The 15,000-nt window shown below is 36.8% G+C and overlaps 1 protein-coding gene across 3 annotated transcripts in view; it reads right to left on the bottom strand.

Annotated features, from left to right (window-relative positions):
- Positions 1-15,000, bottom strand: part of peo (pendolino) — a 179,034-nt gene that overhangs the window by 18,958 nt on the left and 145,076 nt on the right. Inside the window, exon 1 of one of the 3 annotated variants that reach the window (XM_068393871.1) lies at positions 1,038-2,036. The exons of the other annotated variants lie outside the window; for them this stretch is intronic. Within the exon in view, the coding sequence (XP_068249972.1) occupies positions 1,038-1,082 (45 nt within the window). The 5' untranslated portion in view covers positions 1,083-2,036. Of the gene's footprint in view, positions 1-1,037; positions 2,037-15,000 lie in introns of those variants that run through there. 3 annotated transcript variants of the gene reach the window in all.

Here is a 15,000-nt window from a genome sequence, read left to right as displayed (position 1 = left end):
TATATATATATATATATATACTGTGTATATATATATATATACACAGTATATATATATATATATATATATACAGAATATACAGTATATATATATATATATATATATATATATATATATATATATACATATATATATATATATATATAAACATAAAATCATAAATTTTATTTTTCAACAAACTAGTACTGTACTTACAAACACCTGCAGTTAAATATGTCGCTTAGCGACAAGACCTCATTAACATGTAAATCAATATAGCATTTACACCTGTCTATATAAACTAAGAGGCGCCTCCTTTCCAGTGCCTTCATCTCTGACAGAAAATACACAAAAAATCTTAAAACTCAAATTATTCGCTCTTCAAGTATTCCCATCCTCTAAAATCCCAAATCTTACACATGAATAAAATTCAAGAAATTTTTACTAAGCACTCAAATTTATATACATTATTTACATCATTTTAAAATATATATATTTTTACAAGTTACGCCTTTGAAAACCCAGACTCACATTCAAGTTCCACAGGTGACTTACCTCAAGTTCTCAGCTGGACGGATGTACCACCCTTGCTTACACTTGCCAATATGCAGATTTGAAAGTTCCACACAGATCCTGACTGTTTAAACAAGAACTTACTTTGTTCTACACTAACTGCTGAAGGTGATGCCTTGAAAGGGAGGAGTAGGATATGCAAGGATAAAGTGGGGGGGGGGGGGGTAATTGAGTCGAGGGGAAATAGGATAAATGTGAAGATAAGAGGGTATATCAGAGATGGTGGTGAAGGCGTAGGACATAGGATGTTTTTATTATTAAAAGGAGGAGTTTAACCAGCCCAATGAGTCAAAGTAGACTTAGAGAGCTGCTATAGGAAGGCACAGCACGATGAAAAAGTGGCAAAGGAAAACAGACAGAAGGAAGAACAGCAAACAGGAACTGACAGGGAGAGGAAATTGGAAGAAATGAAGATCATGTGGGAGGGGGAACACAGGAGGAGGAGAATCTTCCCAAAACATTAATCAAACTTCTGAAACACAGACCTGATCCTTATTCTTGGGGGCCCAGCAGCAACACATGGTCTTCATAGGGGCCACTCAACCCGGGCCACCACCTGGGGAACGGGCCACACCACCTGCCGGAGGAAGGGCCGACAATCCCCACCATCCCAAGCGGGCCCCCCAGGGGGGAAGACTTGTCTCTCCCGGTGCGCCCTGCCCTTTCTTCTCTTCTCCCTGCTTTCAACCTCTAATAGACTCCCGTCAGGGAAACTGGGGTTCTAACGCATCTAGGAGCCACGAATGATCACTGGAGTCGCTGGCGAAGCAGGAGCAGGAGAGAGAGAGGCTACAACTAACGGTAAGAGAGTATCTCGACGTGTGAGGAGCGCCCCGCCTGTGAACCTCGATTCCACGACCACTAAGTCGATGGGGGAGGGGGGAGGAGGGATTAACACTTGATTTCCTTATTCTTCAGGGGTGTTTCCCCCCTTTCGTTTTCTTTGATGTCCCAATTTAGCTTTTATAAACTTTCTTTTGTAGCTCATTAAACCACGCAAAAGGTTCCTCACGTTCCCATCAGATTTCTCCCGGGGATCTTCCAAGATTTCCCCTTTAATTTCACTTGATTTCCTCTCTTATTTCACTTTCTTTTCCTTAAGGTTCCCCTCTCGGTTTCCAAAGCGTTTCCCCTCTTCAGGTGAGGAGGCACCGACGCCTGGGAACTGCCAGTCAAGGGGGGAGAAGGACACTAACCAGCTGATAATTGTAGGAACCCACTCAGTCGAACCGTCTTTTCTCTGAGTCAGCGGTTCGTCCCAGGCGGCGTCTGTTGGCGTCTGTCAGTCTTCCTCTGTCCTTTCTTCCCCTTCCCGCCGTCTTTCCGTCTCCTACTCCTGTCTTCTTCGAAGCGGCTTTCAACCACACCCTCATTGGCCACCTGTTAATTTCCTTTCGGCCTCATGGCTGAGTTGATAGATCGATTTTGCTCATTGTCGTGTATATTTTATTTTTTATTTCGAATGTATTTTCACATTAACTGAAAAATTATTTTCTTTAATGAAATGAAATACATAAATGTGGTGTAATTCGTACCAGAAAATTAATTAAATAAACCAGAGTTATATTCATGTTTTTTTTCTTCATGAAATATTTGGTTAAAATCACGAATAAAGATCAAGAAATAAGTACAAATTATTATAAAAAATAAATACATAACTAAAAATAAATTATAAAAATAAAGTCTAAAAACGCATGAAAATAAGAATTATGGAAGAAAAGATGGTAAAATCAAGCCAATGTTGCTATAGATATTCTTTCAGTAAATGCACGCAAATATAATGGATTCGATCAATATATTTGCTTCCACGATATTGATATTCTTTGAACTATTCCCTTACGTACCGAAGACATTAGTTTTATTTCATTCATGACTGATAAATGACGCAGAAATTACAAATGGCAGACAAATAAAATTACACACACACTTTTTATATATATATATATATATATATATATCATATATATACAGTATATATATATATGTATATATATGTGTGTATACATATATGTATATATATATTTATATATATAATATCTATATATATATACTCTATCTATCTATACATATAATATATATAAATTATATATATATATAATTACATACATTATATATACTGATATAGATATATATATATATATATATATATAACGCATATCATAGATAGAAGTATAGATAGATAGTCAATATAAGCAACAAGAAATTCGGCCGTTTCAAGTCCACTACAGGACAAAGGCCACATACCTATCCTTATTCCTGTCTGAGGTTTGGCCACTTTCCATCACCAAGCTGGCCAATGCAGACTGGTGATGGTGGAAGGCAACACTGATCGCTCACAGCAAACCAACCTAGTGTGGGTTGCCCTGACTAGTACAGCTTTACTGATCATGGCAATACACAAACCCTTTTACCACGTTAAGGTAATTCAGCTGTATATAATGTATTTATGAAATTCATGGAGAGAGAGAGAGAGAGAGAGAGAGAGAGTGAGAGAGAGAGAGAGAGAGAGAGAGATAGTACTGCTTGGCGCACTGCTTATCAAGGGTCCAACACGTTACTGATGAGCCATCTATGTACGTAAATGGAAGGACCAAAACTCCGGAAGCTTTCTACACAGCGGTTTCATCCATGAATACGATATCAGCATACGGGTGTGGCTGATCTCTCTCTCTCTCTCTCTCTCTCTCTCTCTCTCTCTCTCTTCTCCCCCGTAAGTAATGAGTATTTCTGATGCATTATTCAAGAGAGCGAGGGTCCTAATGAATGACCCAGGCACATACAAATTCCCCTTTCCTCGTGTCTGCAATCCCGTGTGAAGGGGGAAAGCATACAAGCAGTTGAAGGAGAGAGAGAGAGAGAGAGAGAGAGAGAGAGAGAGAGAAGAGAGAGAGAGAGTGTGTGTATTTGCGTGTGTGGAACGTGCAAGACATATATAATATTACGCTTTTATACTTGGAAGTCATAGTTTTGAAAGGTGTTAAATTTTCATTCCTTAGGAGGAAAAAGCAGTTTGAACACACTGTATGAATCTATATATTTTTCATTCATTCATTCATTCATTCATATATATATATATATATAATATATATATATATAATATTGTACACACATTACATATAAATGACAGTAGTGTTTCTCCAGACCGAAATTAAAAGAAGGATAAGCATGGGATGAAGAGCATTTGGTAAACAAAATAAAATTATGAAACGTAAAATGCCCCTTTCTCTAAAAAGAAAAGTATTAAATCAGATCGTCCTTCCAGTATTAACTTATGCAGCAGAAACTTGGAGCCTTACTAAAGCCGTAGAACGTAAGCTAGTTACAACTCAAGAGAGCTATGGAAAGAATAATGATGGGAATAACACTAAGAGACAGAAAATGAGCAACATGGATACAAAAGCAAAGTAAAGGATATTCTAACAACATGTAAGCAGAAGAACTGGACATTGGCAGGACCTGAGAATGACAGATAATAGATGAATATTAGAATAACTTAATGGATACCTAGATATAGCAATACAAGCAAGAGAAGGAAGAGAAGACGATTGATTGACGAGATAATAAAATTTGCGGGTTAACACTGGCATAGAAAGACCATAAACAGACGCGAGTGGAAGAACAAGTTCTCTCATTTTGCTTTTCTAACTTCAACTAATCTTTAACTTTTTTATATTCTTCAACCCTTATCTTTCCCCGCATTTATCCATTGCTACTTTTTAATTACTCTCTTCGCACACTCTTCTTCCCTTGGCATTTTTTCTCCTCTTTTCACCTCCGCCTATTCCTCCTTCTCCTCCTCCATTCTGACATTTCCTCATACCAACCCTTCCCTCACTTGACATTACCTACTCCCACAACCTCGCGTAGAGAGAGAGAGAGAGAGAGAGAGAGAGAGAGAGAGAGAGAGAGAATCTTTCAACACCCCCTCATAAGACTGGTATGCAAATCCAAATAAGTCTGCCCTATGGGAATGAAAAAATCTAAGCAAGCCTTATGCTATAAGAAGTAGCCCGGGAGTGAGGGAGGGGGGAGGGGGAGGGGGAGTGGGAGGGGGTGGTTCACAGGTATACTTTTAGGCTTAGAGAAGTGTGATGATTATACCAGATGTGGTTTAAGCCGAGTAGATATGGTTGACATGTATAGTACGCGAGCTAGATTGGAATGATGTTCTCTTTGAGGGACCAGCCCACACAGCATACACATACACACACACAACATACACACCACACACAAATACACAGATTATATGTATGAATATATATCACTAACACTCGTGATTTTAATCAATGTAAATATCAACCACAATGGCATTTAATACCGAATATCTCTCTAGATAGCTCAGTTGGTAGAGTCTTCGCAGGCATGGTTTCGGCTGAGAAGCAGGGGTTCGAATCTCTGCCCTGCCAGAAGCTATTATCATAAATGAATTCCAGTGGATATATGTTTCCGAGGTAGAATTCGGTATTACATGCCATTGTGGTTGATATATATATATATATATTATATATATATATGTATATAAAATTCATAGCAAATCGATTTCTAATCATTTATGAAATAAATGTACTTGAGTTAACGATACAAAGCCTAAATACTTCATAATTAGTGTACATGAATGAAATTATGGATAACAATAATATGCCCTATTGCCTCTTGGCAAAATATAAGAACACAAGATATTACAGCTAGAGTGTCATTGGGTCCTTTGACTGGCCAGATAGTACTCCTGTACATTAGATTCCTCTTTGGTTACGACTCATTATTCCTTTGCCTACACATACACCGAATAGGCTGGTCTATTCTTCATACATTCTCCACTGTTCTCATCCACCAGACAACACTAATATGACCAAACAATCCTTCAATAAAGGTGTTAACTACTGGTACAGGAGACTCTTTAGCTATGGTAAGCAGCTCTTCTAGGAGAAGGAGACTCCAAAATCAAACCATTGTTCTTTCGTTTTGGGTAGTGCCATAGCCTCTGTTCTATGGTCTTCCACTGTCTTGGTTTAGAGTTCTTTTGCTTGAGGGTACACTCAAAGTCTCAGACACACTATTCTATCGGTTCCTTATTTTCTTTTCTCACTGGGCTCTTTTTTCCTGTTGGAGCCCTTAGGCTTATAGCATCCTGCTTTTCCATCTAGGGTTGCTGTTGAGCCAGTTATATATATATATATATATATATATAGAGAGAGAGAGAGAGAGAGAGAGAGAGAGAGAGAGAGAGAGAGAGAGAGAGAGAGGAGAGAGAGAGATTATATGTAATATTTTTTCTAACGCAATCTAATCATCTTTATAAAGCTCTCTCTCTCTAAGACTGCCTTATATCAGCAGAGAAATGAAAGAACAGACTCATTCATAAATGAAATAAAAAAAAGTAGAAACCCAAAATTACCGACACGATTGGGTAGCAGAAGAAAGAACATTCTTTGTAGAAGTGGAATGAAACGTAAATGGGATGGAGGGGGGTAATAAAATCTTATTAAACACCCCTTCCCCTCCCGACCCCCCCCCCCCACCCCACAACCCCCCCATAAGCTGTCATCTGATATCCCTTGAAACGCAACCGACTTCAAAACGTCAGAAGTCCACGTGTCCAGCGGACCGTGGAAAACCCTGGACTTCACAAGGACGTCTCTTTGACATCAAGTTTGATTGTGTGTCTGTATTGCTCCAGTTATCTTGCCCGTTGCGTCCACTTGTAAGGGACAGGCGAAATATGACCCACAGACCATTCAAATGCGAATCAGATGCTGTACCCCTAAGCTACGATATGTTTAATATATCGTATTTCAAATGAGAATCATATGCTGTACCCCTAAGCTACAATATGTTTAATATATCGTATTTCAAATGAGAATCATATGCTGTACCCCTAAGCTACAATATGTTTAATATATCGTATTTCAAATGAGAATCATATGCTGTACCCCTAAGCTACAATATGTTTAATATATCGTATTTCAAATGGGAATCAAATGCTGTACCTCTAAGCTACGATATGTTTAATATATCGTATTTCAAATGGGAATCACCAATATCTTACGGAATGAAGTTGCGAGCCACACTCCCAGATCTCTCGGAGGGCTATAAGGAATGGATGTCCCAACGGTAGATGGTACTTTTTGCAGTGTACTTGTACACAATGCATTAAAAGGTTAAATGTGTCTGGTTTCGGTTTCATCAGAATAGATGCTCATCAGAACGTCATCCGGGTAAGCCCGACACTCTATTATGATACACAACCACAAGTACTGTAGTGGCCTCCCCAGTAAACAGCTTAAACTCACGGTCCCAGGCTGGGATCGATCAGCTGCCACGAGAAAGCTAGTACATTTTGCCATATACAGCCAGAGCAATATCTAGCAAAATGAAATCACATGATGTATTTTTATTACGTGCACATCTTTGGAAAAGATCTTGAAAATTTTCAATTCAGATACAAATAAATAACGGGGAAGGGTGGACTGTGGCACCCTAGCAGTACCAGCTGAACTCGGTTGGGTCCCTTGTCAGGCTGGGAGGAACGTAGAGAGTAGAGGTCCCCTTTTTGTTTTGTTTTATTTGTTGATATATGCCTTGGTATATGTATGTATAATAATACCAACAACAGTTGAATTTTATTAGAAACTTCTTTATAACTTCCTAAACAAGCAGGGTAGTCCCAAAAAGGAAGAGAGGGAACCTACTTGGATAGAACCACCTCTTGAGCATGGGAAGGGCATAGGAATGACCAAAACAGAACCAAAAGGGACTTCATGCCTGGAAAAAACATGGTCCAATAAAATCCCTACTATAGTCATTCAGATCTTATTATACCCCCCTTTATTGCACCCTTGTTATCTATGGGCCTACAGACGAGTTATGAATCAAGCGAAGGGCCTCTTCTAGGCCTAAAGCCTACTCCTCCTAGACTTTAATGATACTACAGGGAATAGAACATATGGCTCATGAACCATAAATCACTCGTAGTTCCGGTTAATAATTTCAAGATGGATTCTCAAAATTGATTGGGCCTATTTTTATTTACAATATCATCATCATCATCTCCTCCTATGCCTACTGACGTAAAAATCCTCGGCTAGATTTCACCATTCGTCTCTATCTTGAGTTTTTAAATCAATACTTCTCCATTCATCATCTCCCACTTCACGCTTCACAGTCCTCAGCCATGTAGGCCTGGGAATTCCAACTCTATTAGCGCCTTGTGGAGCCCAGATGAAATGGTGAACTAACCTCTCCTGGGGAGTGTGAAGAGCACACCCAAACCATCTCCATCTACCCCTCACCATGATCTTATCTACATATGGCCCTAGAGGAACCTCTCTTATAGTTTCATTTCTAATCCTATCTTGCCATTTAACTCCCAATATCCTTCTGAGGGCTTTGTTCTTAAATTTACTAAATCTATTGGATATTGTTTCATTGCCATACTACGACTCATGTCCATAAAGTAAAACAGATCTCACTAATATAATCAAATGTAACTATTTCCCTTCAAAGTCATATCGTAAATGAGTGTCTTTAAACACACAAACATAAATAGAAATATTAATAAACAAGTGGGAAGCGATGCACTCTTATAACCTGTGAGAAGGGGGGGGGGGAGAAAGAAACGTAAGAGGAATACTTAGTAGGTTTGTTATGCGATAGCCTGGGATTCGGAGAGGCATTACCATATGGTGGAGTTACCCTTGCTCTTGCATATGGAAGAGGATATGCTTTGGAGAGAGAGAGAGAGAGAGAGAGAGAGAGAGAGAGAGAGAGAGAGAGAAAGAGAGAGAGAGAGAGAGAGAGAGAGAGAGAGAGAGAGAGACCATTTTCCTAGCTGTTTATACCGTTTAATGAAAGATAATGATCTCTCTCTCTCTCTCTCTCTCTCTCTCTCTCTCTCTCTCTCTCTCTCTCTCCTCTCTCTGTATATATATATATATATATATATATATATATATATATATATATATATACACATATATATACATATATATACATACATATATATATACATATATATACATACATATATATATATATATATACATATATATATATATATATATATATAGATAGATAGATAGAAGAAGAAGAAGAAGAAGAAGTAGAAGATGATGAAAGAGGAGGAGGAGAAGATCAGAAGAACAAGAAGAGGGAGAAGTACCCTCACACCAAACACCGACGGAATAAGATGCTATAGGTAGTCAGAATGTATCTGAATGCCATGTGTTAATTTCTTGACAAAAATCTGTTTTAGTACTAAATTTGTTTATCAATATATTGTTTACATAATAAATAGTATAAAAAACATTTCCATAAAAGAAAAATAATGCCATAGAAGATCGTGTTCATATATATATATATATATATATATACACACGTGTGTATTTATAAAATTTACTAAAATAATATCAATAACAATATAAGAGTTACAAGGAGCACAATTAAACATTTTTAAACTGTTCTAAGTGAAGTATAAGTTTCACTATGACACGTGATCTCTCTCTCTCTCTCTCTCTCTCTCTCTCTCTCTCTCTAATGGTACAAACTGGATCGGATCAACTTTCCCTTTCTAAATGAAACATGACACGAAATTAGAGAGAGAAAAAAAACGAATTCTAAAGAAACACCTCTGTTAAAAGATGGCTTCAATATGCACTATTATACACTATAAAATTACAAAAAAAAAAAAAATAGAGTTACACAAAAACACGCTTTGAAAATTAGGTCTAATAACAAATGCTATCGTATTCAAAAGTTCGCTTCTAGGCTCTAGCACTCCAGTAATCGTGGGATTCACTTCACCACAGCGAAGCCGTATGTGTGAAGTCTCTCCCGGGTGATAGAAATGTGCCACGCTCTGTAATTTTCAATCTATTATACCATACGGTTTATGTGTATGTATGTGTTAATACTTCCGGATTCTAAAGCCTCTTTATATTTGACTAGAGTTCTGTAGAAATTTACTTACATAATATACATAATTATATATTATCAATATATTATTATTATCGTTATTCAGTGGCCACTTTCCTCTTTGTAAGGGTAGAAGAGACTTTAGCTATGGTAAGCAGCTCTTCTAGGAGAAGGACACTCCAAAATCAAACCATTGTTCTCTAGTCTTGGGTAGTGCCATAGCCTCTGTACCATGGTCTTTCACTGTCTTGGGTTAGAGTTCTCTTGCTTGAGGGTACACTCGGGCACACTGTTCTCTTATCTCTTATCTCTCTTCCTCTTGTTTTTGTTAAAGTTTTTAGTTTAAAAGCGATATTCATTTTAATATCATTGCTCTTAAAATATTTTATTTTTACTTGTTTCCTTTCCTCGCTGAGCTACTTTCCCAGTTGGAGTCCCTGGCCATGTAGCATCCTGCTTTTCCAACTAGGGTTGTAGCTTACCAAGTAATAATAATAATAATAATAATAATAATATTAACCCCACCAACGAAGTTGGGAGGAGGTTATGTTTCCAACCCTGTTTGTTTGTGAACAACTTACTGGCCATAATTTTACTCATAGAGTAGTGAAACTTACAAGTACTGTATTACTTGTTATGTTGAGATGTGGAAATGATTCAATTTTGAAAGTCCTAGGTCAAAGGTCAAGGTCAAGGTCAAGCTAAAGTTCGACCGAATTAACTCTAACCTTATCCCCAAATTCGCACAAGACTTCAAATACGCCTACGGTCTAAATTGATTCTGGGAAAGGCAAGCTGGTCTCGAGAAATAAGTTACCGCGGCGGAGGTCTGCACTCTCAGGGTGCTTTTCTAGTTGTTATTATTATTATTATTATTTTTAGCTAAGCTACAACCCTAGTTGGAAAAGCAAGATGCTGTAAGCCCAAGGGCACCAACAGGGAAAATAGTCCAGTGAGAAAAGAAAACAAGGGAAAAAAACGATATGAGAAGTAATGAACAATTAAAATAAAATATTCTAAAAACAGTAACAAAATTAAAACAGATTTTTTGTATATAAACAATAAAAAGACTTATGTCAGCCTGTTCAACATAAAAACATTTGCTGCAAGGTTTGAAATTCTGAATAATAATAATAATAATAATAATAATAATAATAATAATAATAATAATAATAATTCAAAATAAAGAACCACCATTTATATCAAAATCATAAAGCACACAAATATTTTTAAATGAATGATAAAATTCATGAAAATCAGGAAAAAAAAACGTAATAATAATCACAGCTTATGATAAGAAAACCATTTATAAAACAAAATCATGAATTTTAAACCCCAAGGACTATAAACTTTGTTAAACCCGACCATCCAATTTAAAACCCACGTAAAAAACGTAAACAAACTCATCCTAGAATTCACAAGATTAACGTCTCCAATTTTTCAGCGGAAAGAACCCTGAGGTCTCCATAAAAGCATCAGGTGGTCGGGACCAAGCGAAAAAATACTTCAGGTCATCTTGACTTTGGGGTCCGATGACCGAAGACTAGATTTATGTTGGTAATCAAGATAAGAGATCTTCTTTTTCTTTTTCTTCTTCTTTTATTACTGCTGTTACTCCTATATTTTTTCTTTTCTTTTTATTGTTTTTTTTTTCTTAATATAAAGTGCCAGTGAAATATTTCATTCCTGATACTTAATATTATTATTTTGTGTCGGTACAAAATGATATACGTAATTCATTCTTAACGTTCCTTATATATAAGAGAGAGAGAGAGAGAGAGAGAGAGAGAGAGAGAGAGAGAGAGATTACAAGGATTTTGGTTGTCTCAAAGACTTTTTAGTCCATCTGCGGAGACCCCATTTGCTCTTTGGTAAAGCGATTTAGTTTACGCATTTGGAGAGTTCTTACTGTGTTACTGTTTACTACATCTGCTGGAAGTCTATTCCAAGCATTTGCTATTTTGTATGTAAAGAAATTGCCACATATATATATATATATATATATATATATATATATATATATATATAGAGAGAGAGAGAGAGAGAGAGAGAGAGAGAGAGAGAGAGAGAGAGAGAGAGAGAGACTTATGTCAGCCCGTTTAACATAAATTAATCGGCTGCAAGTTTGAACTTCTGAAGTTCCACCCATTCAACTTCTAGATTAGGAAGATCGTTCCACAGTCTGGTCACAGCTGGAATAAAACTTATAAAAGACTGTGTAGTGTTGAGCAGTTGTATCTATAAAAGCATTCTGTTAAAAAGCACCGTAATTTCAATCTGATATTCTTCGTAAAAATATACAGTTCTCAGCTGTATTTCCGTAAAATACAAGCGACCGTAATTTTTACCCTGCCTTTTTTTTTCATCTTTTACGGGTTGGTGACCGTAATGTCACTCCTTTACGTCAATATCTCCGTTTTTAAAAAAGGTATATGCCTGGCAATATTTATTCCAGGATTGTTACCGTTTTTCAGGGCAAATTTTGAAGTGTATGGTACAGTAACGACTTTCCCACCAGTAAATATTATTATTATTATTATTATTATTATTATTATTATTATTACTTGCTAAGCTACAACCCTAGTTGGAAAAGCAGGATGCTATAGGCCTAGGGGCCCCAACAGGGAAAATAGCCCAGTGAGGAAAGGAAACAAGGAAACATAAAATATTCTAAGAACAGCAACATTAAAATAAATATCTCCTATATAAACTAAAAAAACTTTAACAAAACAAGAGGAAGAGAAATTATATAGAAGTGTGCCCGAGTGTACCCTCAAGCAAGAGAATTCTAACCCAAGACAGTGGAAGACCATGGTACAGAGGCCACGACACTACCCAAGACTAGAGAACAATGGTTTGATTTTGAAGTGTCCTTTTAGAAAGATGCTTACCATAGCTAAAGTCTCTCTTCTACCCTTGCCACGAGGAAAGTGGCCACTGAACAATTACAGTGCAGTTGTTAACCCCTTGGGTGAAGAAGAATTGTTTGGTAACCTCAGTGTTGTCAGGTGTATGAGAAAAGGAGTATCAATAAAGAATAAGGGCAGACTATTCGGTGTGTGTAGGCAGAGAGAAAGGGAATCGTAACCAAAGAGAACGATCGCATGCAGTACTGTCTGTCCAGGCAAAGGACCCAATAACTCTATAGCGGTAGTATCTCAACGGGTGGCTGGTGCCCTGGCTAACATACTACCTACATTATTATTATTATTATTATTCAAATATTTTGCATTTTCGGTCAGAATATGTTTGAATTCAACACATTTTTTTTTTATTATTGATGCTATCTTTCTAAATCGGTGTTCATAATTGAATTCAATATAAAGAACGAATTCAAGTTTAATTTTGAACTTGGTTTACCTAAACGGACGCTTTGCTTTGTAATTCAACCTTGAAAGATCTTATATTCCTTTAAACCTGAATTCAGTTAATCATAATTACAGGTATTTAAAACTGTTGGTTTAACTAAAAAACAAATAGTTTATTCTTTTCTAAATTCTTGTTTACTAAACAAACGTTTACGTTTGAAATTCTGTATTTCACACACTAAAACTTTCATACAATTTCTGTAATCGAATTTATTTGAAAAAAGTAAAATATTGTTTTCGGACTCCCAACATATTATGAGTCCAAACTCCTTAAATAAATCACGTTTCAACCCGAATCCAATACAGTACATGATAAATCACAAAATCAATAAAATATATAGTAACAGAGTCATAATTTCAAGATCTTAATATGGACTCCAACAAGGTATTATTATTATTATTATTATTATTATTATTATTATTTGCTAAGCTACAACCCTATTTGGAAAAGCAGGGTGCTATAAGCCCAGGGGCTCCCACAAGGAAAATAGCTGTGAGGAAAGGAAACAAAGACAAATATAATATTTTAAGAAGAGCAACAAGATTAAAATAAACATCTCATACATATAAACTATCAAAACTTTATCAAAACAAGAGGATGAGGATTAATATGGAATAAAAGTTCTATATATCTTGGACTCCAACATCACGTTTATAGACACGAGACTCAAATCCCAACTTCTTCTTCTTCATAGATTTTTCAGAAGCGAGACGTGGTTTCGACCTCTGCCAACACACGCCCCCTCTCTTCGGAAAGGAGATTATATTACGCCCATGGGAACAAATGAGGGACGGAGTAGACCGCCCTTGCGGTCAAACCGTCGTCAGGAATGAGAGAGAGAGAGAGAGAGAGAGAGAGAGAGAGAGAGATCCCTCAACTTTTTGCATTTGTTAAAACCTGCATGGATATACACATATACGACTTAATCACTGAATTTCTTGTTTCTCGGAGAGAGAGAGAGAGAGAGAGAGAGAGAGAGAGAGATAGCTAAATCTGTTAAAACAATACAGAAAGGTCAAAATCCGATACTTACATGAAAATAATCCTTTATTCGCATGCAAAAAGAGAAACAAAGTTAATGGGATATGATAAAATCTAAAGAGAAATAATCAAATTTGGTCAAATCAAAACATACAATGTTAATCTCTCTCTCTCTCTCTCTCTCTCTCTCTCCATATATATATATATATATATGTGTATGTATATATATATATTGAATTGCTACACTTGTAAACACAAACACACACACACACACACACACACACATATATATATATATATATATATTTATACTGTATATATGATGTATATATTATATATAATATATACATACACACATTATGCATATGTATAAATATATATATATATATATGTGTGTGTGTGTGCGCGCGCACGTGCGTGCGTGCGTGCTGACAATTGAGGAAGGCCGTTAGGGAGATCTTTCATGGACAGCGACGCCCTGACATAAATCCCTTCCCCGTCATTAAAACTCATCAGGAAGACGTGTTACACTACTGTCGAAGAGGAAGAGGAAGAGTAAGAGGAAGAGAAGGAAGAGGAAGAGAATAAGAGGACATAAAATGAGGATACTAAAGAGGAAAGAAAAGGAAATAACGAATTAATGTATGGACTATATCATATTTAATCATACTTCCCTTTTTCCGTCAACTTGTAAAAACAACTATAGGGTCTTCTTTAATCAAGCCAGGCTTCGAAAGGAGGAGGAGGAGGAGGAGGAGGAGGAGAAGGGGGAGTAGGAGGAGGGGACAAAGGGACTTCCTAATTAGAAGACAGACGAACTAACTAACGAACTAAAAACGACCTCATCAACGGACAAGGAGACCTACTGATCCAGAGGCGATTGTCTATCAGTGACAATTAAGTCCAGAACAGAGAGAGAGAGAGAGAGAGAGAGAGAGAGAGAGAGAGAGAGCAAGCATACAGAAAAACCTGCACCTTCATTAAAGGCACAAATCACATCTTTGCCTCCAAGCATCGTTTATTTCGTCTTGTTTTGGGTAGGTTGCCAGATGCGCAATGAATGCCAATCAAAACGAAAGTGATCGGCTATTTTCATTCGAACCAAATGTATCTTGTTGCGCAATGAATCGGTCTTAAGCGTATTTCTTTTAATGTGCTTACTAGAAAAGGAGAGTTATATTTTAAGAT

The sequence above is a fragment of the Palaemon carinicauda genome, chromosome 19, assembly GCF_036898095.1.
Source record: "Palaemon carinicauda isolate YSFRI2023 chromosome 19, ASM3689809v2, whole genome shotgun sequence".
NCBI lineage: Eukaryota > Metazoa > Arthropoda > Malacostraca > Decapoda > Palaemonidae > Palaemon > Palaemon carinicauda.
The sequence above is the reverse complement of the archived record's forward strand: the minus strand, read 5'-3'. Positions and strand labels throughout refer to the sequence as shown.